Source organism: Fusarium poae, chromosome 3 (genome assembly GCF_019609905.1).
Source record: "Fusarium poae strain DAOMC 252244 chromosome 3, whole genome shotgun sequence".
In the NCBI taxonomy this organism is placed as follows: Eukaryota; Fungi; Ascomycota; class Sordariomycetes; order Hypocreales; family Nectriaceae; genus Fusarium; species Fusarium poae.
Window position 1 is genome coordinate 3,547,660 of NC_058401.1, and position 21,408 is coordinate 3,569,067.

General features: G+C 48.3%; 9 protein-coding genes across 9 annotated transcripts; 6 read left to right on the top strand and 3 right to left on the bottom strand.

The window, feature by feature from the left end:
• Positions 1-324: 324 nt before the first annotated feature.
• Positions 325-1,124, top strand: FPOAC1_008569 (uncharacterized protein; the record flags this gene model as incomplete). The annotated part of the gene is made up of 2 exons (XM_044853010.1): positions 325-333; positions 396-1,124. The coding sequence occupies 2 exons, from the start codon at positions 325-327 to the stop codon at positions 1,122-1,124; spliced, it is 738 nt and encodes a 245-aa protein (XP_044705680.1).
• A 293-nt stretch (positions 1,125-1,417) lies between these two features.
• FPOAC1_008570 (uncharacterized protein) lies at positions 1,418-2,885 on the bottom strand (the record flags this gene model as incomplete). The annotated part of the gene is made up of 3 exons (XM_044853011.1): positions 1,418-2,412; positions 2,460-2,494; positions 2,554-2,885. The coding sequence occupies 3 exons, from the start codon at positions 2,883-2,885 to the stop codon at positions 1,418-1,420; spliced, it is 1,362 nt and encodes a 453-aa protein (XP_044705681.1).
• Positions 2,886-3,196: 311 nt separating this feature from the next.
• On the bottom strand, positions 3,197-4,555 carry FPOAC1_008571 (uncharacterized protein; the record flags this gene model as incomplete). The annotated part of the gene is made up of 3 exons (XM_044853012.1): positions 3,197-4,260; positions 4,311-4,473; positions 4,532-4,555. The coding sequence occupies 3 exons, from the start codon at positions 4,553-4,555 to the stop codon at positions 3,197-3,199; spliced, it is 1,251 nt and encodes a 416-aa protein (XP_044705682.1).
• Positions 4,556-6,714: 2,159 nt separating this feature from the next.
• LGA1 (L-threo-3-deoxy-hexylosonate aldolase) lies at positions 6,715-7,707 on the top strand (the record flags this gene model as incomplete). Its single annotated transcript, XM_044853013.1, has 1 exon — positions 6,715-7,707. The coding sequence occupies one exon, from the start codon at positions 6,715-6,717 to the stop codon at positions 7,705-7,707; it is 993 nt and encodes a 330-aa protein (XP_044705683.1).
• Positions 7,708-8,429: 722 nt separating this feature from the next.
• On the top strand, positions 8,430-10,197 carry FPOAC1_008573 (uncharacterized protein; the record flags this gene model as incomplete). The annotated part of the gene is made up of 2 exons (XM_044853014.1): positions 8,430-9,834; positions 9,887-10,197. The coding sequence occupies 2 exons, from the start codon at positions 8,430-8,432 to the stop codon at positions 10,195-10,197; spliced, it is 1,716 nt and encodes a 571-aa protein (XP_044705684.1).
• Positions 10,198-12,800: 2,603 nt separating this feature from the next.
• FPOAC1_008574 (uncharacterized protein) lies at positions 12,801-13,514 on the top strand (the record flags this gene model as incomplete). Its single annotated transcript, XM_044853015.1, has 1 exon — positions 12,801-13,514. One exon carries the CDS (start codon positions 12,801-12,803, stop codon positions 13,512-13,514), a length of 714 nt encoding a protein of 237 aa, XP_044705685.1.
• Positions 13,515-15,350: 1,836 nt separating this feature from the next.
• Positions 15,351-16,309, top strand: FPOAC1_008575 (uncharacterized protein; the record flags this gene model as incomplete). The annotated part of the gene is made up of 3 exons (XM_044853016.1): positions 15,351-15,509; positions 15,571-15,791; positions 15,844-16,309. The coding sequence occupies 3 exons, from the start codon at positions 15,351-15,353 to the stop codon at positions 16,307-16,309; spliced, it is 846 nt and encodes a 281-aa protein (XP_044705686.1).
• Positions 16,310-16,839: 530 nt separating this feature from the next.
• Positions 16,840-17,576, bottom strand: FPOAC1_008576 (uncharacterized protein; the record flags this gene model as incomplete). Its single annotated transcript, XM_044853017.1, has 2 exons — positions 16,840-17,395; positions 17,461-17,576. 2 exons carry the CDS (start codon positions 17,574-17,576, stop codon positions 16,840-16,842), a joined length of 672 nt encoding a protein of 223 aa, XP_044705687.1.
• A 993-nt stretch (positions 17,577-18,569) lies between these two features.
• Positions 18,570-21,296, top strand: FPOAC1_008577 (uncharacterized protein; the record flags this gene model as incomplete). Its single annotated transcript, XM_044853018.1, has 3 exons — positions 18,570-18,758; positions 18,813-19,230; positions 20,164-21,296. The coding sequence occupies 3 exons, from the start codon at positions 18,570-18,572 to the stop codon at positions 21,294-21,296; spliced, it is 1,740 nt and encodes a 579-aa protein (XP_044705688.1).
• Between the last annotated feature and the right edge of the window lie 112 nt (positions 21,297-21,408).

The window sequence follows — 21,408 nt, forward strand, 5'->3', positions numbered from 1 at the left end:
AACCCGGGCAACCCCCGTAGTCTTGACTTTAGTAGAAGCCCCAGTTACACTTGCATGTTCCAATTACAGCTTGCTGCAGTGCCATGAGCTCTTTCCGTCACCTTCTGGGTTCCCTCCGTATCTTCAATCAAGGAAGGGCAGCTCCTCCATAAAACCTCCGTTCCCCCACACTTGCTCCATCACTCTCGTCTTCTTCCCTCACCACCTCTCATTCCACCGTCTTTCCACGACATTCTACCTTTTCCCCCAATTTATTAAGCCCAATTCTTTCCAGAGCTTACATCTACTCATTCCTTAAAAGTCTCACAACTACTATCCGCCAAAATGCCTGAGGTATGTTCTGTACAACCGACAACAATACACATCTCGAGCTGTCAACTGACATGTGACTCTAGATCAACACCCTCCTGTTCGACTGCGACAACACCCTCGTCCTCTCTGAGGAGCTCGCCTTTGAGGCTTGCGCTGGTCTCATTAACGAGATCTGCGAGTCTCGCCAGGTTGACATGCGATTCACTGGCGAGACTCTCATTAAAGAGTTTGTCGGCCAAAACTTCCGTGGCATGCTCACCACCCTCCAAAAGAACTACAACATCGACATCTCCCCCGAGGACCTCGAGACCTACGTCCGAAAGGAGGAAGACGCCGTCATCGCCAAGCTCAAGGAAGCCCTCAAGCCTTGCGTTGGTGTTGATGAGCAGCTCGAGAAGCTTGCTGCTTCCGGAAAGTACACAATGTCCGTTGTCTCTTCCTCGGCTCTTCGACGAGTCCGTGCTTCCATCCAGAAGGTTGGCCAGGACAAGTACTTCCCTGGCGACGTTGTCTTCTCTGCTGCCACAAGTCTCGAGAAGCCTACCAGCAAGCCTGACCCCGCCATTTACCTCCACGCTCTAGACAAGCTCGGCAAGAAGGCCGAGGAGGCAGTTGCCATTGAGGACAGCAAGAGCGGTACTCTCAGTGGTACCCGTGCTGGAATCAAGGTCATCGGTTACGTCGGCCCTTATGCTGAGGACAAGCAGGCCGAGATGGAACAGACTCTAAGAGACGCCGGTGCTGTTGTCATCATGCGTGACTGGTCCGAGTTCCCCACTGCTTTGCAAAAGATTGAGGCTGGTGAGGTTTAGGTAAGAGAAGAGTTTGTTGTTATGACAATCTGCTTTGAGGAATACCAAAATATTATGTATATCGGTCATATAGCGAAATGGGTGCACAGGATAGCATAGATCTGTCTAACTAATACAATTTTGATGAATATACTTGGCGTTTACATATCATGAGACATGGGTGACCAATCCAAGACATGCTTTCATTTCAATTTCATGTTAACATAGTACTTGTCATGATCGAATTCTATTGCAACTGTCTTATTGTTTTTTTAATCAACAAATTGATTGGCGCTTCATGTATAATGCACCTACTATTTCCGCCAATCCATTAAGAAACTATTGACACTCTGCAACGTAGCACGACTAGGATTCGCCCCAGGGTAAGCAGTCATGATGAGGCCCAATCTCGACTTGATCAATGTCTTTGTAAAAGAAACATTTTTTGTCGAATCCCTGAACCTCCCCTCGTCATCGAATAGATAACATGATATAGCAAGAGCCACACCAACTGACAAGTCCTTTCCAGACTCGCATGCCACAACAATTCGTTGTTCATCAGGTTTCTCAACCTCGACAAGATATTTGGCAGCAAAATCGCAGATACCAGGCAGTGCAGTTCGAAGATTTCGACTAGCCAACTTGTTTTTCCCAAGGCCAGCTTGCATATATGTTTTAGAATTAAACCACGAATCCTTTGGTGTCGTATCTTGGGTTATGACTATGCGACATTCGGTGGGCATGGCAAGAAGGGGCAAGGCGCATACAGATATATGAGGTACAATCTGTATCTGAGACCCTTCATCTTTCTTGTTTGTCGCCTGCTCATCGACTAGCTTAGAAATGAGATTTGGCAGTTCTGCTTCTGGTGTTTCAAGAAGCTCATCAATGTTGTCCCAGAACAAAGGCGCTTCGAGACCATGTGCCCACATTTCGGTATCGTCGGCTGCACCTTGGATATACCCGCCCTCGTCCATCTCACTGCCTATCACACGACGACTAGCCGTACAGCATATCACAGGCCGGAAATCCTCGAATATGGACTCTGTGTCTTCTGGTAAGGGAAGACTGGAGCCAGGAGTTACCCAGAATGGGCGCAGTGGCTTGGTGAGGCATGTTGGAAGGTTGAGATTGAGAGCTTTCAATGATGCGACGAATCCGGGGATGAGTGCGGATATTTGTGAGTGAGTTGTTGCGGGAAGATGAGCTGGGAGGTACAGTTTAGAGGAGGAAGGGTGTGAGGGAAGAATGGCCAGGTTAAGAACAGTGCACCAAATAGGGATTGTGGAAGATAGGGCATCAGGCATTCCTGTATAAGTCAGTATTTATGTGAACGTGGTTCGACAAAGGACCTACGCTTGCCACGACGAGTAGAATCAACGATTATGATGCTGTCAACAAATTAACTCCTCACTCTAGATAATAATACCTACATTATCTTGATACATACCCATCGTTCTTCTCAATGATTTCTACCAAATGCAAATTCAATCTTCTCGTGCTAAACTTCCACGCCCTCTCGTGCCCATCGGTACTCTTGAAATACGCACTCGCACCTTTCCGCCCAGGAGGAATATACCAGCTACCACAACGCTCATTGGCTACAAGTGGCCGTGGGGCATACGAATGAGACACGCGGTCTACAAATTCTGCATCGGTTTGAATGCTGGTTAGACGATTGTGGATTGTGATCGTTGTGCGTTTGAGAGAGGCCATGAGCTGAGACATGGAGGGTTGTTCATTTTGAGGGAGAATGAGGTCTGAGAAGTGAGGGTCGGGCATAGTGGCTGTTTTGTAGTTGTGGTATTAGTCGAGTGTCCAAGTGATTTGGCGATGGAAAAATGAATGAGTTAAGATATTGGAATGGTCGATACAAGTCGTGGTGTTTAGTTTATGGTGGAGCTACAAAGTTAACAGCCCGCATGGCGGCTTTATCCACCCCGCATTAATAAATACAGAGTTCACTTCTTGTGGGAACGTTTGATAAGTGTAAACAAAAAAAAAAGGCTTGATCATTACTTTTGTTCGTAACCCGTTAGACATATTTACATGCAGTATATGGTATTCACCCTCCCGTCTCTTGTTTCAGTCGATTACTCCAATCTCCACTTGCTATCCTCAATGACAATCTTGATCTCCCTGTTCTCATCGATACTCCTTCGACCGGCCTCAAGAATCGCTGTTGTGGCAATGGTGTTCTTGAGTGTGGGAAGAGGCTTGGCGTCAAGGTCCTCGGGCTTGAGCTTGCCTGAGTTCACGGCACGGCAGCCATCGACAAACTTCTCAATGGAAATGTAACCGTAACCGGTCTGGCCGGCAAAGTTTCCATCCTCATCCGGGGCGTACTTCATGTAGAAGGGGTTGTACCACATCATCTGACCGACGGAGTCGTCGGCGACATCGTAACCTCGCTTGGCCTGGTCGACGCGGATCTCACCATTGGCGGCGAGGTAGTGGAAGTACTGGTTGGAGTGGACACCGGCTTTTTGAGGCGCGGTCCATGAAGCAGTGTAGACACCAACGGCGCGCTTGCTGGGCTCGCCCTGCTTGTTCCAGGTGACGAGCAGAGAGATTGTGTCCTCGGTACAAGGATCACAGCCGAGTTCGACGGCAACACCCTTGGAGGAAGAGGCATTGACGCTCACGGGAACGTATCCGCGCTCCTGAACCATAGAGTCGTTGATATCGATGTGGTGGCTGTTAAGGTAGTATGAGATATCAGACTCCTTACCAGCCCAAGCCTTGAAGGTCTCAAGCTGTGACTTGGGCTGAGACATGTAGCTGTAGAAGTAGTTGAAGTCGCCAAGCTTCTGAGCCTTTGCGCGAGCATCAGCGTAGGCAGGATCGTAGCGCTTGTGGTGCTCGACGTAAACGTAGACGCCCTTCTTCTGAGCGAGGTCGACGAGCTGCTGGTGTTCCTCGAGGACCTTGACGGCGGGCTTTGTGATCATGACATGGATGCCGCGCTCAATGGCGTACTTTGCGATGGGGAAGTGAGTAGGGTCAGGGGTGAAGATTGTGATGGCATCGCCTGGGCTGAGGGCGTCAATGGCGGACTTGTAGGCATCAGGGTCGACCTTGTCGTTGGCAGGGAAGGAGTCGAAGGATGTGTCGAGGTCGTTGTAGACTTGTTGGATGTTTTTGTTGAGATGTTCGCCTGGAAGCGTTAATAAGTGAAGAAATGTTGCTCTTGATAAGAGTACGTACGGATAGCAGGGAACTTCTTGCCATTGACACCGACCATGCCCAGCTTGTTGACCTTTTCGCGACGGCGCAAATCAAAGAGACTGAGACCAACAACGCCAACCTTCTTGTCTGAACCAGAGGCACCACCACCGACGAAACCGGTGGTGTACTCTCCAGTACCAATCTGAGAGTAAGACGTTAGCGAATTATAATATTTGTTTTTGTATTTAGGCTCAGCTTACCATCAAGACGTTCAAAGGATCCATTGTCAATGTGATGGGGGGGGGGGGGGGGGGGCAACGCGGGGAAGAAAGAAGCTATGATGAGACCAAAAACAGAGTATGAGGGTATAAAAAGACTTCCAGACTAGTGTATGGAAGAATGCGCAAGTCGATTCAAGGTCTGAACTGGTCAAAAGAAGATGTCTAGAGTGCAACCATGAGCTCTCTTATGAATTGCTCGCTCATGTCTCCGCAAGCTAGATTGAGCTTGGCTACTAATTGAAGCTGGGGGACAGTTCGGGGTTCTCTCCGTCTACGATTGGAGGAAAAAAGAGTCCCCGCCTTGAAACCCCCCAATCTCAAGCTTGGGATGGAAAGTGTTCTTATGGAGTCATGATAGATATCAGGTACTGAAGAGCTCATATGACTGTGGGGAAATGAAACATGAGGGAACGAATATGCGGGAGATGATGTTGATACATTGATCTACCTGCTAAGAAAGGTGAGAGCGCAAGGAATTGTGATGTATATTCGTGATTCGTTGTTATGTACTCTGGTCTAGGTATGGAGTCTACTGTACAAGGGCGGGGGACATTGGAGAAACAATCAACAATCCCCATAAGAGGTCTTTGTTACTGATCATAACAGCTGCCGGATACCCGAGGCTAACACTGGGTTTAGTTAGTAGTTTATCAAAACACAGTATAAAGACCACGGGAAGACGATTCTCCCCGCGGGTAATGAATAACTGTTACCTTTTGCATTAAACACAAGAATAAGACCCCCAAAGCATGGATCACCACTACAAACTCGGAGCAATCAGTGAATTACTTTGGTTGAGAGAATCAAATGAGGGGTAAAATGGCGGGGTCGGGTCCAGTTCCCCCACCCCCACGCCGCTACAACAACCGGCTCATGCTTGTAAGTCAGTCAATATGGGTGGCTTGAGTTACAAGGGAATTGGCTGTGTAGTCGATCTATAGTTCAATTGAGTCTTTATTCTATTGAATTCTGTCTGTGGCGGAGAAATCAATTTCGAGTGTCTTGACTGCCACTTCTGTGCAACCCAACATCACAGCAATCCCACCTGCCACTTTGGGGGTTACCAGCACCCAGTAATTCTCCGCTCACTGAACCCCTACGATACAGAAGGCATAATGAAAATTACCCCCCATCATCAACAACAACATCACCACCGCTTACACGCACTCAAACAACTCACCCACCCAGCTCAGGCCCAGGCCAGACTTCCAGGTACCTCTGGTGGGTTTATTCACTTCGGACTCGCCTGTTTCTCAGCCATGCACTTTGCCTCACTTGCTGCACCCTGCACGGTCAGCTCAAAGCTCAAAGGGGTGACTCTCGACCGGCTAATAACCACCAGCACGGAATGTCCAACATGGAACCTAAGCGATCCAATATTTTGTTTTTGATGAGCCTCTTTTTCCACCGGCCTTCCCGTCCAGCCGGCTTCTTCCACCAAAGCCAGCTAGATCAATGGTTAAGGGTCTATACTGGGTGCTTAATCCTAGAAAAGGATGCATCCAGAAGCCAGGAGGTCCATTGAAAGTTTCTACCGAGTCGCAACTATTCGTCAAGGAACCGACCTGAACTGCCGTTCTCGCATTCCAGGTAGCAAACAAACACACACAGCAGCCAAGATATCAATCGCTCGCAGCAGGAACCCGATGATTCCGATATGATTCTCCTTGCGGACTTGACTTGGCGACTCTTGTTCTTGGCTACGATGTCGAGGTTTGATAGTATCACGACTGATGTCTTATCTTTCAACCTGATACTTCACTTCAGACAATGTCCACCTTTACATACGGAGTAGCGTACCACCATTAAACAGTTTTGTGGTCCTCTTGACCCCAGACTTGGACCGCATTCTTCCAATTGGGGGACGTCGATCCAATACCCACGTTGGTCTTGGAGCACTTGACTTCCCGAAACGAATCCACCCCCAAACTGGGATTGGGACTGGCTGCCAAAAATGCACTTGTCGGTTCGACATGATACCTTGAGCTTCCTACGCTAGGTACCTTCAGTTATAAAGTCCCTCTTTCGTTTCTTTTAAGCTCCGGCCTTTTCGTTTTGCTGGCGTCTGTATCTTGTTTCTTTCACGTCCCCTCTGTCCCCTCTGATCCCCTCGTGAGTCGTCTTACCAAGTCTCCATCCCCAATCATCCCATACTTCTCATCATGACTACTTCCAACGGTGCCACCAATGGTCAGAATGGTCACGCGGCCACACCCAGCTCGCTTCCTACCGGAATCTACGCCCCCGTTATGACCTTTTTCGATCCCGAGACTGAGGAGCTCGACATTCCCGTCATCAAGAAGCATGCCGTGCGACTAGGTGAGGCTGGTTTAGCTGGCCTTGTTGCTATGGGCTCTAATGGCGAGGCCGTTCACTGCACCCGCGAGGAGAAGATTGCCGTTACCAAGGCTACACGAGAGGCGTTGGACGAGGCCGGTTTTCAATCGATTCCTGTTGTCCTCGGAGCCACAGAGGGTAGCGTCAAGGGTACCGTTGAGCTGTGCAAGATGGCCGCCGAGGTTGGCGCTGCTGCCACTCTCGTTCTCCCCCCTTCTTACTACAAGGCTCAGATGAGCGAGGACGCCGTCTACAACTACTTCATCGACCTTGCCAACGCAAGTCCCATCCCCATTATCCTTTACAATTACCCCGGTGCCGTCGCCGGCCTTGACATGGACAGCGATCTCCTCATCAAGCTCGGCCAGCACCCCAACATTGTTGGCACAAAGTTCACCTGCGGAAGCACTGGTAAGCTCACTCGAGTCGCTCTCGCTTCCGATGCCAAGACACCTTTCCAAGAGGGCTCCGGTTACCTTGCTTTCGGCGGTATCGCCGATTTCACCGTTCAGACTCTAGTCAGTGGTGGTAGCGGTATTATTGCTGGTGGTGCCAACGTCATGCCCAAGACCTGTGTCAAGGTTTGGGATCTTTACGTCAAGGGCAAGAAGGACGAGGCTCAAGCTCTCCAGAAGAAGCTCTCCAAGGGCGATTGGGTGCTGACCAAGGCTGCCATCGCTGGCACCAAGTCCGCTATCCAAAGTTATTACGGTTATGGTGGATACCCTCGACGACCCCTCCCTCGTCTCACATCAGAGCAGGCCAAGGGCATTGAGGAGGGTATCAAGGAGATCATGGAGATCGAGATGTCACTATGATGCATAATGGAAAACTGAACCCGTTATTTTCTGCTCCAATCCACTTATATGGACAGGTATGAGTTTGCATAGCGTTGCATTTAATGGCAAAAGGAGCCCTATTGACTCCGCAGATGGATTTACTCACCGAATCTACTGTCTGGACTTGGTCATGACTATAAAAATATGAGCATATAAATGAATGAAAAAAATTAAAAAATTGAATGAATAATGATCATGAAAGACTTGCTACTCTGGGAAATGGCTTAGACCCAAAACGGAACAATCATGAGGAGCGGCGAGCAAGACCATCAGGTATTATGTTACCTTTCCATGAGCACATGTATGATGAATCATGTCACCTAACCATGATGATGTTGCCTCAGTATTTTGTAAAGGGGACAAGATATGATGGATCCTTTGTACATACATACTTCAGCATCTCCGTTGTCGGTTCAAGGTGGTACCAGACTAACGACCCTAGATCATGGATGTTATTGGTTCGTTTCCGTCTGTCCCTTGCGTGCTATGTCTTATCCCCTTCTTGAACCATGACGGAAGGTGGTTGGGGACAGAAGCCAATGGCATTTATCATCGGATCTCGATATTATTGACTAGACCTCACTTTGCCCTACATCAATCTCACATAATTCTTACCCATATAATATAGTCTTACCTCGTTGTCAAATATCTTCTTCTCGAATATCTTGTCATTTTATTCCACTACATTGATAAGAGTCAATATGCGAGAAACTGCGAGCGGCAGCACGGCTTCTGCCGTGGCTGAAAACGGTGTCGCTCCGCTGAGCGATGAACGAACTCCTTTGCTCAAGTCAAATGGCCAAGGTCAGAACCCAGATGCCGAGCCAGCAAGTGAGGCTCAAGGGGATGACCCAAATCAGGGTCTTCCAGCAGGTCAAGAAGAGGAGACGACTGTTGTTGCTGATGAGGTACCAACTGCGAAGCTCATTCTCATCTTTGGCACTGCCTGGATAGGCGTCTTCCTAGGTGCTGTAGATTCCACCATTATCGCAACTCTTTCAGGACCCATCTCGAGCGAGTTTCAGTCTCTGAGTCTTCTATCGTGGCTTGCGACAGCTTATCTCATCTCCAATGCCGCGTGCCAGCCCATCTCAGGCCGGTTAACGGATATCTTCGGCCGAGGACCGGGTCTCGTTTTCAGCAATATATTTTTCGCAGTTGGTAATCTCATTTGTGGTCTCGCGCACAGCCAGACAACTATGATTATCGGGCGTGTCGTTGCAGGTATCGGAGGTGGTGGTTTGATGAGCATCTCCACGTTCTTGGGCTCGGATTTAGTTCCTCTACGCAAGAGAGGAATCGTCCAGGGCCTTGGTAACATCTGCTATGGCTCTGGAGCAATGCTTGGTGGTGTCTTTGGTGGTTTAATCAATGACCACACCTCCCAAGGTTGGAGACTTGCATTCTTGATTCAGGTACCGCCTGTGCTTGTCTCTGCTGTGGCCGTTCATTTCTTGGTCAGGATCCCTCCCAAGCAGTCGGATAAGTCATTCCTCGCCCGTATAGACTTTGTCGGGGCGTTCCTGACATGCTCATTTCTGGTGTTGCTGCTCTTGGGCCTGAACTCGGGCGGCAACATTGTCCCGTGGACGCACCCTCTTCCCTTGACCACAATTCCTCTGGCTGTCATCACATTTGGGTTATTCTTATTCTGGGAGAGCAAGGCCCGCCAGCCAATCATTCCTGTAAAGCTTCTTCTCGACCGAACTGTCCTGAATGCCTGTCTTTGCAATTTGGCTTGCACCATGGCAGTCATGGGGGCCCTTTTCTACGTTCCGCTTTACCTTCAAGTTCTTGGTAGCAGTGCCACGCAGTCTGGTGTTCAGATATTGCCATCCCCGATCGGTATCTCGATCGGTTCCCTCTTCTCTGGCTTCATTATGAAGAAGACCGGAAAGTACACGAGGCTTGGAGTAGCAGGCTTACTTGTCCTCATCGCAGGCGTGGTGGTTCTCACTGTCCAGAACCAGTATAGCCCCAAGTGGCTGATGGGTGTTTCTTTCTTTTTGATCGGTTCCGGGTACGGTGCCACACTCACGACAACGTTGCTGGCATGTATCGCAGCGGTGGATCACTCTCAACAAGCTGTCATCACATCCGCAACCTGTAAGCTGTCCATGGACACGGTGGTGTTTTAGTATTACTAACAAATCTTTAGATCTAGCACGCAGTCTCGGCAGTACTGTTGGCATCACCATTGGGTCGGCTGTTTATCAAAACATTCTCAAGGCACGACTTTGGGAGAGGTTCGGTGACCAGCCTGGCGCTGAAGATGAGATTCGCCGTATCAGAGATGATCTCGACGAGATTAAGCATCTCCCCGAGGGATGGTATGATGGAGTTGTTAGCTCCTTTGTGGATGCTTTCAGGGGTGTTTGGCTGACACTGTTGGCGTTTTCAATCTTGGGTCTGATTTGTGTATCACTCATGAAGCAGCATACGCTGCACTCGACTATTGCAAGACGGTGATTTTCTTGGCAAATACGAGAAGATATTACAACGGCGATGTGGAAACTGCATGATTTACCCAAGGCCTTTCCTAAGATAGGCACATAATCTGGGCAGATGAGCGGATGAAGAGTTGAGCCAGGCAGGTTGTGAATCGGAATCATGGAAGACGTACGGAGTTGAAAGTAATTTTGCTTTATTTTAAACACATATTGAAAGCATACATCACGCATTCTGCACAACGATCTTGGGCATCTCTAAGTTCTAGGTTTATAAGAGCATGAAGAGATGATTCGAAAACTTGATCTCGGCCGGCATTATGCGGGAAATGGACTTTTCCTTTTCTTTTCTTTTCTTTTGGCTTCAGAGTCAAGTTGTTTCCCCCTACACTGAGGAAAGACCCCCATCTATCATCTTGCTTAGGTTAGTAGGTAGGTAGTTATTCAATACTGGCGTCAGAGACCCATCCCACTTTCACCTTTTGAGATATCACAAAGCAAATGGCTGGAAGGAATGATCGCCGAAAGTGACAAAGTTAATGTCTCAAAACGGATGGCTGTTCTTGGTTGGAAAAGGTCATCTACGTGTGTTACTGTTACACAGACTTCCAGTAGAGCAAGAGATCGACATTGATATCATGATAGATGGAACCAGTGAGTTGGTTTACACCAATTTCCCAGCCATATGAACATTATTGCATCGTAAGCCTGGATCTGCGCCTGGCATCAAACATTACGATGTATAGTACATCATTACACTACAAACAGCTGTCCAAGCTCCCTTGATAGCTTGCGGGTATTTTTGACCGGAGGTTATTCATAAATCAGCCACATCGCAGGAAATCTGGGTACAGTACAGGCGGCCGACAGAGTCGTTAGAGAGATGCAGCGGTTGTCTAGCTAACAGATTTAGTTGAGGTATACTATCGACTTTTGGGAAAATGTTGAATTATTGTGTCAACTCCCATGGTATGGCTCACTAGTCCCAAGGCCTAGATCGTGTCCAAGGTCTGAGACATTTGTATCATGGCTTTTTTCTTCAACGCCACCCGGACGCTTTCACCGAGAAGGAGGCTCTGTTCTCGCTTGTTGCAAAGTCTATTGTGCCTCTTTCAGTCACAAAGGCTCCGGGGACCAGATTGCCCAGAGACGAAATTACTAGGACAGTGTATGCAATTCATGAATGGAATCTTTGGTTAGCTATTATTTACACCTTCTAGTTCAGATATAAGCTTTCCTACTGCACGCCAGTAGACAAGAGTGAGGCAGAAAAGAGACCAGGCTGGAACAGTCAAGTGATTCGCTTTGTGGTGCGAAGCACAGACGACGGTCTTGCAACGTCTGTTATTTCCTTTAGGGTATCCCGTTGGCCCTACAGAGTGGCAAGACTACAGCATCCGTTGAGTCTAGGCGTTGACTTGAAGATGAGTGTTGGTCCCTGATATGCTGATCATGTAAATCAGACCGCCCAGGTCGTGTTCTTTGGAGATCCTCACATCATATTTGTCTTGGCCTATGAAGAGACACTGTGAAGTGATAGAATCGGCGTCTTGGACTAACCCGTATGAATGAACACTCACTCATTCTGGATCGGGAGCATCAAGCCCCCTCCCCTCCGCTGCCACAGACCATGGGAAAGTGATATGGATATCTTGTCTAATGAAGGAACCTTTGAACCTATTAAAAGTCTTGCTTAATTAATGCTTTCAGTTTAGTTCAGTCTGTAGCAGGTTGGGACGGACAATAAAAGCTATGGCCAGGAAACGGGTGCCCTGTTTTCCTCCAGCACTTGTTTAGCTTCCGCTTTGGCATCTTGACAGGCGCCACATTCACTGTCACGCCCGGATATAGACAGGCAAGACATCCCTTCAATAGTAAATTTTGAGTTTCCTTGGAGGGATGTGGCTTCACTAAAAAATGCCTCTATCCAACAATAGAGCCGATCTACAGCCCGTTACAGTATGAGAACCAAAGGGAGCCTAGTCGAGTTAGCTAGTAGTGATCACCCGGAGAGACATCCGAGAACTTTCAGTCATAGTATGAACATCAAAAGCGGTCATGATCTAGTTTCTGGCATGCGATTGGGAATATCTGATACGTAAAGATGGTTTCATAAAGTTCTGCTTTGTAACACAAGGACCCAAAGATCCGCCTGGAACGGAGGTTTGAGGCCTGCCTGTTGGCTGAGATAGGCACCAGATCCGTTGATCGTGACGAACCTGCATTCACAACATACGTAGTGGCTGTCAAGCACTCGGGTACTGTAGTGAGGCGGCCGACCCTGATCTTGATCCCAGAAGCATGGTTCACAATGAGATGTGATGGGTCAACCAAGATGAAAACTCAGAACCCGGATATGGCTGTGAGATCGAAGATAGAGTTGTATGCAAGGTACCATCTACAAGGACCCTTGAAACGTTGATTCGTTATGCCGCCTCCAGGACCCTGAACAGATCTGCATATAGATATCCTTCGTAGATCCTGTCTCAGTTGAATCTCGTTTTGTCTTACTGACTTTCCCTTTGTGCAAATCCTCTTGACTCACTTATAATGAAACACATCACCATCACGCTGCTGCTCAGCACTTTGTGCTCTGCCCAGCGATATACTTATACCACCCGCACAATGACAGAATGCTTTAGTACCACACAGTCAAGCTTCGGTCCTGCGGTACCTACTCAAGGCCAAGACAACTATTACACCGTCGAGATGCCTGAGTGTCAAGACTGTGACTGCACAGATTGTGCATACACCAACACTTATGCAACAACACTAGATGTCTTTGGTCCAACAGGCATCACGCAACTTCCTTACTCGGTCAAGGAAGTATACCGGGGCATGTCTGCTATGCCAGCAGATGCTACGCCGACTGCTGTCCCATACGGCTTCACTTCTGGTGTTGAGACGTGCAACAACTGTGGAGATGAACCCATCACTGCAACTATGACTTATCCTCGTGGCGGTTCACCTTTTCAAGAAAGCGTACCAACAGCAACACCCGCAGTTGATAGCTCACTCGAGTCTCCGTCAACATTGCGCACTGAAATTTCTGACAGCCCCAAGACCGCACGTCTGGAGAACACTATTCTCGAGCACAAGGCTATCGAGTACCATGGTCAAGCAGCCAGTTCCTCCAACTTTGCCGAGTTTGGTCTTGGAAGCGACTCTGACTCTGATTCTGAACCAAAGAGCTCTGGTGGCTTATCCAAGGATATCAGAAACTACGCCAAGATGAGAGATATAGCATCTTCGCGGGACGCTGATGGAGCCGCGATGGGTAGAAAGCCACCAGCTGGAATTGCCTTGGCTTTGCTTGTGCCTATAGCACTGCTAATGTAAGATTAACAAAGAAAAACGAGGAGTGGGATGGATGGTACTTTACAGGAATGCATTCAGCGCTGGCGTTGCATGATTTATTTATTTTGCGGAGCGTTTTCTTTGTCAGTCACGATTATCACGGCCGAGTATCACTGAGACAGAACATGATTCTTGGAGTCAGAATAGGAAATACCACATGGAGATCTGGTTGGGGTCTTAGGAGGGCATCATAATAATAAGACTGTGTAGATAGTAAGAAACAAATAACACGATCAAAAGTTTCCATAGAAGAATTCTTGACGTCTTGGAGTGTAATGTTGTTTGTCAGGTATGTTGGATTTTGAAGAATGTGATGAGTTGAAGTTGCTGTAGAACTCTTTAGAGAAGTATTATTTATCCCCAGACTGAGTTTATGACGTGCTTGATAATTCGAAAAATATACCAAAATTATTCATCCTTTGAAGCTATTCACAGAAAATGATGACAGGAACAGACCCTTGCTTGAATGACGGTTTCAGAGGTGATTAGTTCGGGACCCCAGTATCCGCTGTAGCCCCTGGCATTTAATTGGAGTTTAAGCGGGCATGAATTCGTTCATGACAGTTTCAGTCATTTGATACTCTTCATTTGATCTTCTACCATGAGATATCTTCAGAAGGGAACTAATGCACTGCAAGTCTCAGTGCAACGTCATCAGCGGCACAGCAACCCGTACCATCCGAGAAAACAATAAATATGCGTAATCATTGTGGCTGTTCAGATGTTTATCATATAAAATGCAGAAAATGCAAAGAGTGTCGGAATAATTACAAGGAAGTTGTCGAGTTTTGGAGAAATGAGAAATGAAAGAAAGAAAAAATGAGAGACGATCTTCTTACCTCAACGGGAATGACATAAAACGTTCCGCGACAAGTCTCTAAGCTGAAGCGAAGAAGCATAAATTTAGATATAATTCGCATCTTGTGTCTTGTCATTGGTCAACAGTCTTGGAGTGGTCCCCTAAATTCTTCGCCCGTGGCGCAGCCGGCATGACAAGCCTCTGACAAGCCAGGGCAGACAGATCCATTGCAAGGCAGTATATCTTGAGCATAGAATATAGAGAATATGTAGAGTTGACTTAGGGGTTATTACACCCCTGAACTAGTGCTGGCAGTCACATCAAGACATTGATCATTGCGTCTAGATCCTAACTTTAGAGTGATTTTGTAGGTAGTCAGTCAGTCATCTTGACTCATGGACAAGCCACAGCCACACAGACAAAGCCCAGCCCTGTTGTTGCAACTAGCAACGCGTAGACTTGGAAGCGCTAACTAACCAATCCAGCCCAGTGAGATCCATCCAATTCACTGTGGGTCCCGCCTATGCTTGGCTTTTCTCCAGCTTGTTCCAGCGAGCGTCATGGTCACCGACAGTGGGATAGGTAGTGCCTCTCGCTGGCCAGGGAACCTGTTTCGTCAGGGTTTCCAAGGACCATTGAACTTAATCCAGACCCAACCCAGACCCAACCTAACGTCTTAACGCCAACGTCTCTTCCTTAATCAACAACAACAATAACAACATTTCTATTGACGATAACGCTCTTTGTTCTGGTGCATTTTGCCATTCTCACCCTCATCTGGTCCAATCTAGCGAGTCTCATCTCCAAAAAAGCATAGACGACACGGCGGAACCCGATATACCTGTGACGAAACAAGCCCTTGCGATTTCAGCTGAAAAGCCAACAAGACACATCCCATACAACTCGCAGCCTAGTCTACTCGCTCCTTGACTCGCCCAGCAGTTACCAGCTCTCCTCTGCTTTGCGTTTGCATTCGCCATCTTCACCTACACGGCACGCACTCATATCAGCCTTCAGCCATGCAGTTCAACATTGATCCCGACATCGTCCCCAACTTGAAACTGGGTCTTCACTCTTTTCAGATCATTCTCTCCCTCGTCGCATGGTGTTTGCAAATCGGCGTCTTCAATGCAAAGGATGCCGAGGTCACGGGCAAGAATGGTTGGGCCTTTGGAGTGGTTAGTCAACACACACCGACCGATTCACCATGTATCATGGCCAACTAATAATGAAATATAGTGTTTTCTTTCAGTACCAGCTTGGATCTTCCTGATCATGACCCCCAGATGGGGCCGCACTCGACGCTTCGCCCAACCGCATGCCATGCTTGCTGTTGACGCTGCTTTCACCATCATGTGGTTGTCTGCCTTTGCCACTCAGGCTTCTTATAACGCCGCCGGCCAGTGTGGCACTGCCTGCAGCATCAGCAAGGGCGTTGTCGGCTGTGGTGTTCTTGTAACGTACGTTGATCAACTTTGTGTTAATTGAGGCTATTGCTAACTGACTCGGCAGTCTCCTGTTTGGTGGCTCGACCTTTGTCTCACTCTACACTCTCAACTATTACAATAACAACAATGTCCTGCCCGGTTACGACAACCGCCAGATGGGCAGCGACAACATCGACCCCGACAAGGCTGCTTTCTCCATGGCTCCTCACGGAGACGAGGCTTACGAGCGAGTTGACATGGACGACCACGAGCCCTCAGGCAGCGCTTACGGTGGTGGTGGCTACAACAACAGCAGCTACAACAGCAACTCTCGCTACGGCGATGCCAACCCCTACAGCGCCGACGACGATGATCCCGACCGCTTTGGTGCCCTCCCCCCGCGAACCAACACCCTCTTCGACAACGATACCCAGTACCACGGCGGCGCCCCTCCCTCTATGCCAGCCAGCTACGCCAACCCTACAGGCGGCCACCCATACGAGGATATGCCCGCCCAGTTCCCCGCCGCCAACTACGACAGGGGACACTAAATTTTGGAAAGGCATGTAAATGAAAGAAAGGATATAGATTGGTTTCTTTGTTTTTACGCAACGGTGTTTGTTTTGCTTGGTGTGGAAATAGCCTGGGAAACGTCTGCGTCTGGAATGCGGCTCGACATTTTTCTATGGTGGATAGCGAACGCCTCTATACCCATGGAGGAGAGGCGTTTAACGGCGTCATGTCATGAATTGCGCAGAAAGAAACAGGGGAGCATGTGAGGAATTGCCTCTGTTTGCATATATGAAGTTGGGCACTTGCACGTACACATACATTCAAGGCACATACGTGTGCTTGTAGTTATCATGTATCTTTTTTGACAGTATAGAAAGTTCAGTCGTGTAAATGAGGATCTTATATACGACGTCTTTGCATTTTTTCCCCAAGATGCTCGAGACCAACTCCCAACGCCTTCTGTTCTAAGCCAGTTTTGATGCTCCGTACTTGATGATATAGCGATTCAGCCTTTTAAGCTCTCCTCGAAAACCCCCTTCTTTTGAAAAGTGACTCCTAATCTCCTTCTTTACTCTTGGTTCTCCTTCTTCATCTTGCGAAGTCGCTTGGCGATGTTCGCCGATGTTTGCTGCATGGGGTTCAACTTGCGATCCCTAGACATGGCACCAGTATCGTCGCCGTACTTGGCGACCAGCTTCTCCAACCACTCAATCTCGCGAGCACTCTGATGTCTCTTCTTGGGTAGATCAGGCTGCCTGGCCTGCTCGAGGAGCTGCTTGACGACGTCTGTCGTCTCCTCCTCGTCGGCGTTGTCCGCGATACCGCCCCACTCCTCAGTAGGCTTGTCCTCAGCGTCGCTTCCCTCGTCAAGGTCGTTGAGGGGATCGTTGAGAGGGTTGGGCTTGGCGGATCCGATGATTCGGATGATCTTGCCGTCTGCGTCGCGCTCCACGCGCGCTTCGGAGACGACGGCGTTTTCAATCGTGGCAATGGCGAAGGGGTCGTTGGTGTAGGCGCTGGTTGTGGTTGCGCCGAGCTTCTTCTCTGTTCCGCCAGCGGGTGCCTTGAGTCGAGCTACGAGACCAAGACGACGGTAATTCTGTGAAAGAGTCTCCTTCTTGTTCCTATAAGTTTCTATATTAGCTTCGTTCTTGCTCTGTTGATACAAAGAAAGATTGATGGAACGGACCAGTTCTTCGCAATAGCATCGTTGCCTCGGGGGTTAAGGATCTTCTTGGATCTGTTGAGCTGTCTAACGGGCTGGCGGCCTGATCTGGCCTTCTTCTTTTGGAGTTCGCGACCCATGGCTGATTAAGAAAGTCGGGTATCTGTTTGAGAGGGATGTGGTAGATGGATGGATATGGGTTGGATCGAGGCTTGCGAGAGACGTACAAAAAATGCCCGCCAAAATTTGATCGCAAATTCTTATCGATAAAAGAAGTGGATATACCGTCTCACTAGTGTCATTTGCCAACCTCTTGGAAACATTAAAGATAAGACAAGGTAGAAATAAAAAGATGTTAATATGAACTTAGAAAAAGGCTATAGACATTTAACAAGAACGAGGTACTTTTACTTTCCTCCTTGACAATTTGGATCTTCTCCATGATGGTATTCCTGAAAGTTGATAGTACTAAGGTACTTACCTGGGTAGGTAGACAGGTAGGTATCTACTAACTTACATTGTTGGATAACTAGGTGTTGTCTACTACATGAAGGAAAGGAAGGAAAACACAAGTTGTAAGGAACAGTCCTGTTAGTACTGTAAGTTAACATCAAATATTGGACTTTGTCCAGGTGAATATTATATATATATATATATATTGGATCGAAAAAGGTAGCCATCTTGGCTATGCTATAATCCCAAGCTGGGAGAGTAAAGGCGGGCTTGTCTTTCATATAGCTGGAGACGTAACAGGAGAATCTTCAGTTCTCTATTACTCCATTAATCTATTAGTATTGTTTACCTTTATGAATTAATCCAAACTACAAAGATATGATACAAACAACAAACATGCGTAACCCCAAACGCAAGCATCCATGTCATAGCATCCCCGCAGCGAATCACCCACTAAGGTAAAGTAGCTAGCTCCCCACGTTCAGCTTCCATATCGCTGCAAGCTACCATGACTGCCGGACACCAACACTAACATCCACCAAGACCTTCCCAACATCTATTCTACCTACCAAAAACCAGAACAATAAAGCTCTGGCATCCCCAACTTAGGGTCTTGACCTTCTAGTGACTTCATCTCCCAAACTCCAACAGCGCCTCAACCCGGCCAAGAGCAAATCCCAATGAACTCGCAACCCAACGATCCCGCTGTCCCATCATCAGGCGAGATGGCTAACGAACAATCTGGACTTCCACATGCTAGTCCACAACCTATTTCTGGATCGCCTCTTACAGGCGATCCTCGTCACCACAGAGCACCTAGTCTGGGTGAGATACATCAAGTTATAGAGGCGGAGCAGGAAGGTCAAGTGGTACGACACTATACTCTTCATCATCATGACAGGCGACTAACCACTTGTCTATAGAATCGTCTCTTGCACATGATCCGACAGCAACAACTAGAGCTCCAGCGCCTTCAAGCTGCCAACCCAAACAACCAGAACCAAGGCTCAGCCGTAGACGACAGTAGCGCCATTGCCGAGCGGCCAGGCCATGGAACCCCCCACGCCTCGAGCTCTCATGTGTCTATTCCTCATGTTCCCACCGGTGACTCAGGCTCTCGCTCCAACAATCATCGTCACCCTCGCAGCTCGTTCGACTTAGCCCGGCGCTCGAGAACACCCAGCCGTAGCGGCGCTTCTCCGAGACTTCGCTCAACGTCCATAGGTGGAAACAGCGAGGACTGGGTCCTAGGCGGCCGGGACGAAAGTGCGTTTTACCAGGCCGAGACTCAGATGCTCAACCGTGAAAATCAGATGCTTCGTAATCGCATCCGAGAACTAGGTAAGCGTAACATAAAATCTTGTCGTCTACTTTTCATCTAACATGCACAAGAGAAACAACTGACAGATACCGGAATCGGCTCACCTGTCACTCACGAGGCATCCCATCACTCACAATCGAGGAGATCTTCTGCAGTGGTGGAGAAAGAGACCGATAAGCTCTCTATTAAAGAGAGCAAGGATACTTGAAATATTTGTCCCTCCATACCCTTGCTCAGAAAGTACACTGAGAGTATTGAGGTTTATCATGGCGTTTAGCGATAAAAGCCAAGTCTGGAAGTCGGGCTTGACCCAGGATGGGAACAGATAGGAATACATATGGCGTCAGTAAGTCACATATTATGTATTTCTATGTTGAGCTCGGATAGTGTTTTGAGGGAATGGGGTATTCTTGCCAGTTTGAATGTGACGAGATGTTATCGTATGGCATTAGACGACATGAGCAACTTTAGGTTAGGGTATGAATCCCACGATGAGCGGTTATTCTCTACACGCCCCAAACAATGCCAAAAAGACATAAAACACTTCAACTTTACAATAAAACATCTCTTGATAGAAAAACACAAGTATATGTCGGCATATGGTGAACGTTGCTCGTTAATGTTGCGTCATCGGCATTTCGGTGTATAAGTACTCTTCGCCGAATGCCTCTGCAGATTCACAACTCAATCTCAACAACACCAGCGATGTTTCGTTTTTCAACACGGAAATTTCCCTTCAACTTCTTATCCTCCCAGAGGCACAGTTTCAGCTCAACAGCAGCTACCAGTGCTGATTTCACCCATGCTGTGAGTCAATCTTATAACATGTTCATTCCCTGATGGATCTCATTCAGCTCATGAGGTTTATAATAGAGGCCAAACTCCATTGGACTCGCCACCATATATTACAGAAAGGACCAAAGAAAAAGGGTTAACCATGTAGCAGGTAATAGGCGGCGGTGTCGTCGGGCTTGCTGTAGCCCGCCAGCTGGCACAGAGAGATGGCACTTCGACCGTACTCATCGAGCGCCATGATGCCATCGGCACAGAGACAAGTTCTCGCAACAGCGAAGTCATTCACGCGGGTATCTACTACGGACCATCGAGCTTAAAGACAAAGCTTTGTATTCGCGGCAAGAATCTGCTCTATGAGCTCTGTGACAAACATGACATCGGCCATCGCCGCACTGGCAAATGGATCGTCGCCCAGAACGAGGACCAGCAAGAAATTCTTGAAAAGCTTCATGCCCTATGCAAGAACGAGCTCGGTGTTCCGGCGAGGTGGGTCAGCGGCGAAGAGGTGAAGAGGGATGGTGAGGGTGTCCAGGCTGCGTGTGCGCTCGAGAGTCCAACAACAGGCATCGTGGACTCGCACGGCTTGATGTTGTGTCTACAGGGCCTGTTTGAAGACGCTGGCGGTGTTGTGGCGCTCAATTCACCCGCTTCGAACATCACTCCTCTCGGATCCAAGCCCGGTAACGAGGGTTGGGAAATTGAGGTCAAAGATGCTTCCACTGGCGAGACGTCGAGTATCACGACCGAGACGCTCATCAATGCTGCGGGGCTTGGAGCGGCGGTCATTCACAATATGATAGTACCTTCTAATGAGCGTCAGAAGTTGTACTATGCCAAGGGTAATTACTTCTCATACTCGGCATCTCAACCCAAGATCTCACGACTTATTTACCCGGTGCCTGAGCCTGGCATCGCAGGTTTGGGCACCCATCTTACGCTCGATCTTGCGGGCCGTCTACGCTTCGGCCCTGATGTTGAGTGGATTGATGACCCTAGTGATCTGGCCGTCAATGCGGAACGACTGCCGCAGGCCATTAACGAGATCCAACGTTATCTACCGGGTATCGATGCCTCGGCCTTGGTAGCAGACTATGCTGGTATCAGGCCCAAACTAGCCGGTCAAGATGCTGTTCGCCAGGGCAAAGGATTCCAAGACTTTATTATCAGGAAAGAAGAAGGGTATGAGGGCTGGGTAAATCTTCTAGGCATTGAAAGCCCTGGGTTGACAAGTTCCTTAGCCATCGCTGAAATGGTGCATAATCTACTGTATGGATCTACAAAGCCATTATAAAGAAGAGACACCCAGAATTGCAAATGTCAAATTTATTACACTAAGTAGTCGTTCCCCCTTGACTGTCTCTGGGATTGTATTCGAAATAACAGTCAAGTAGACGGCACGAAGC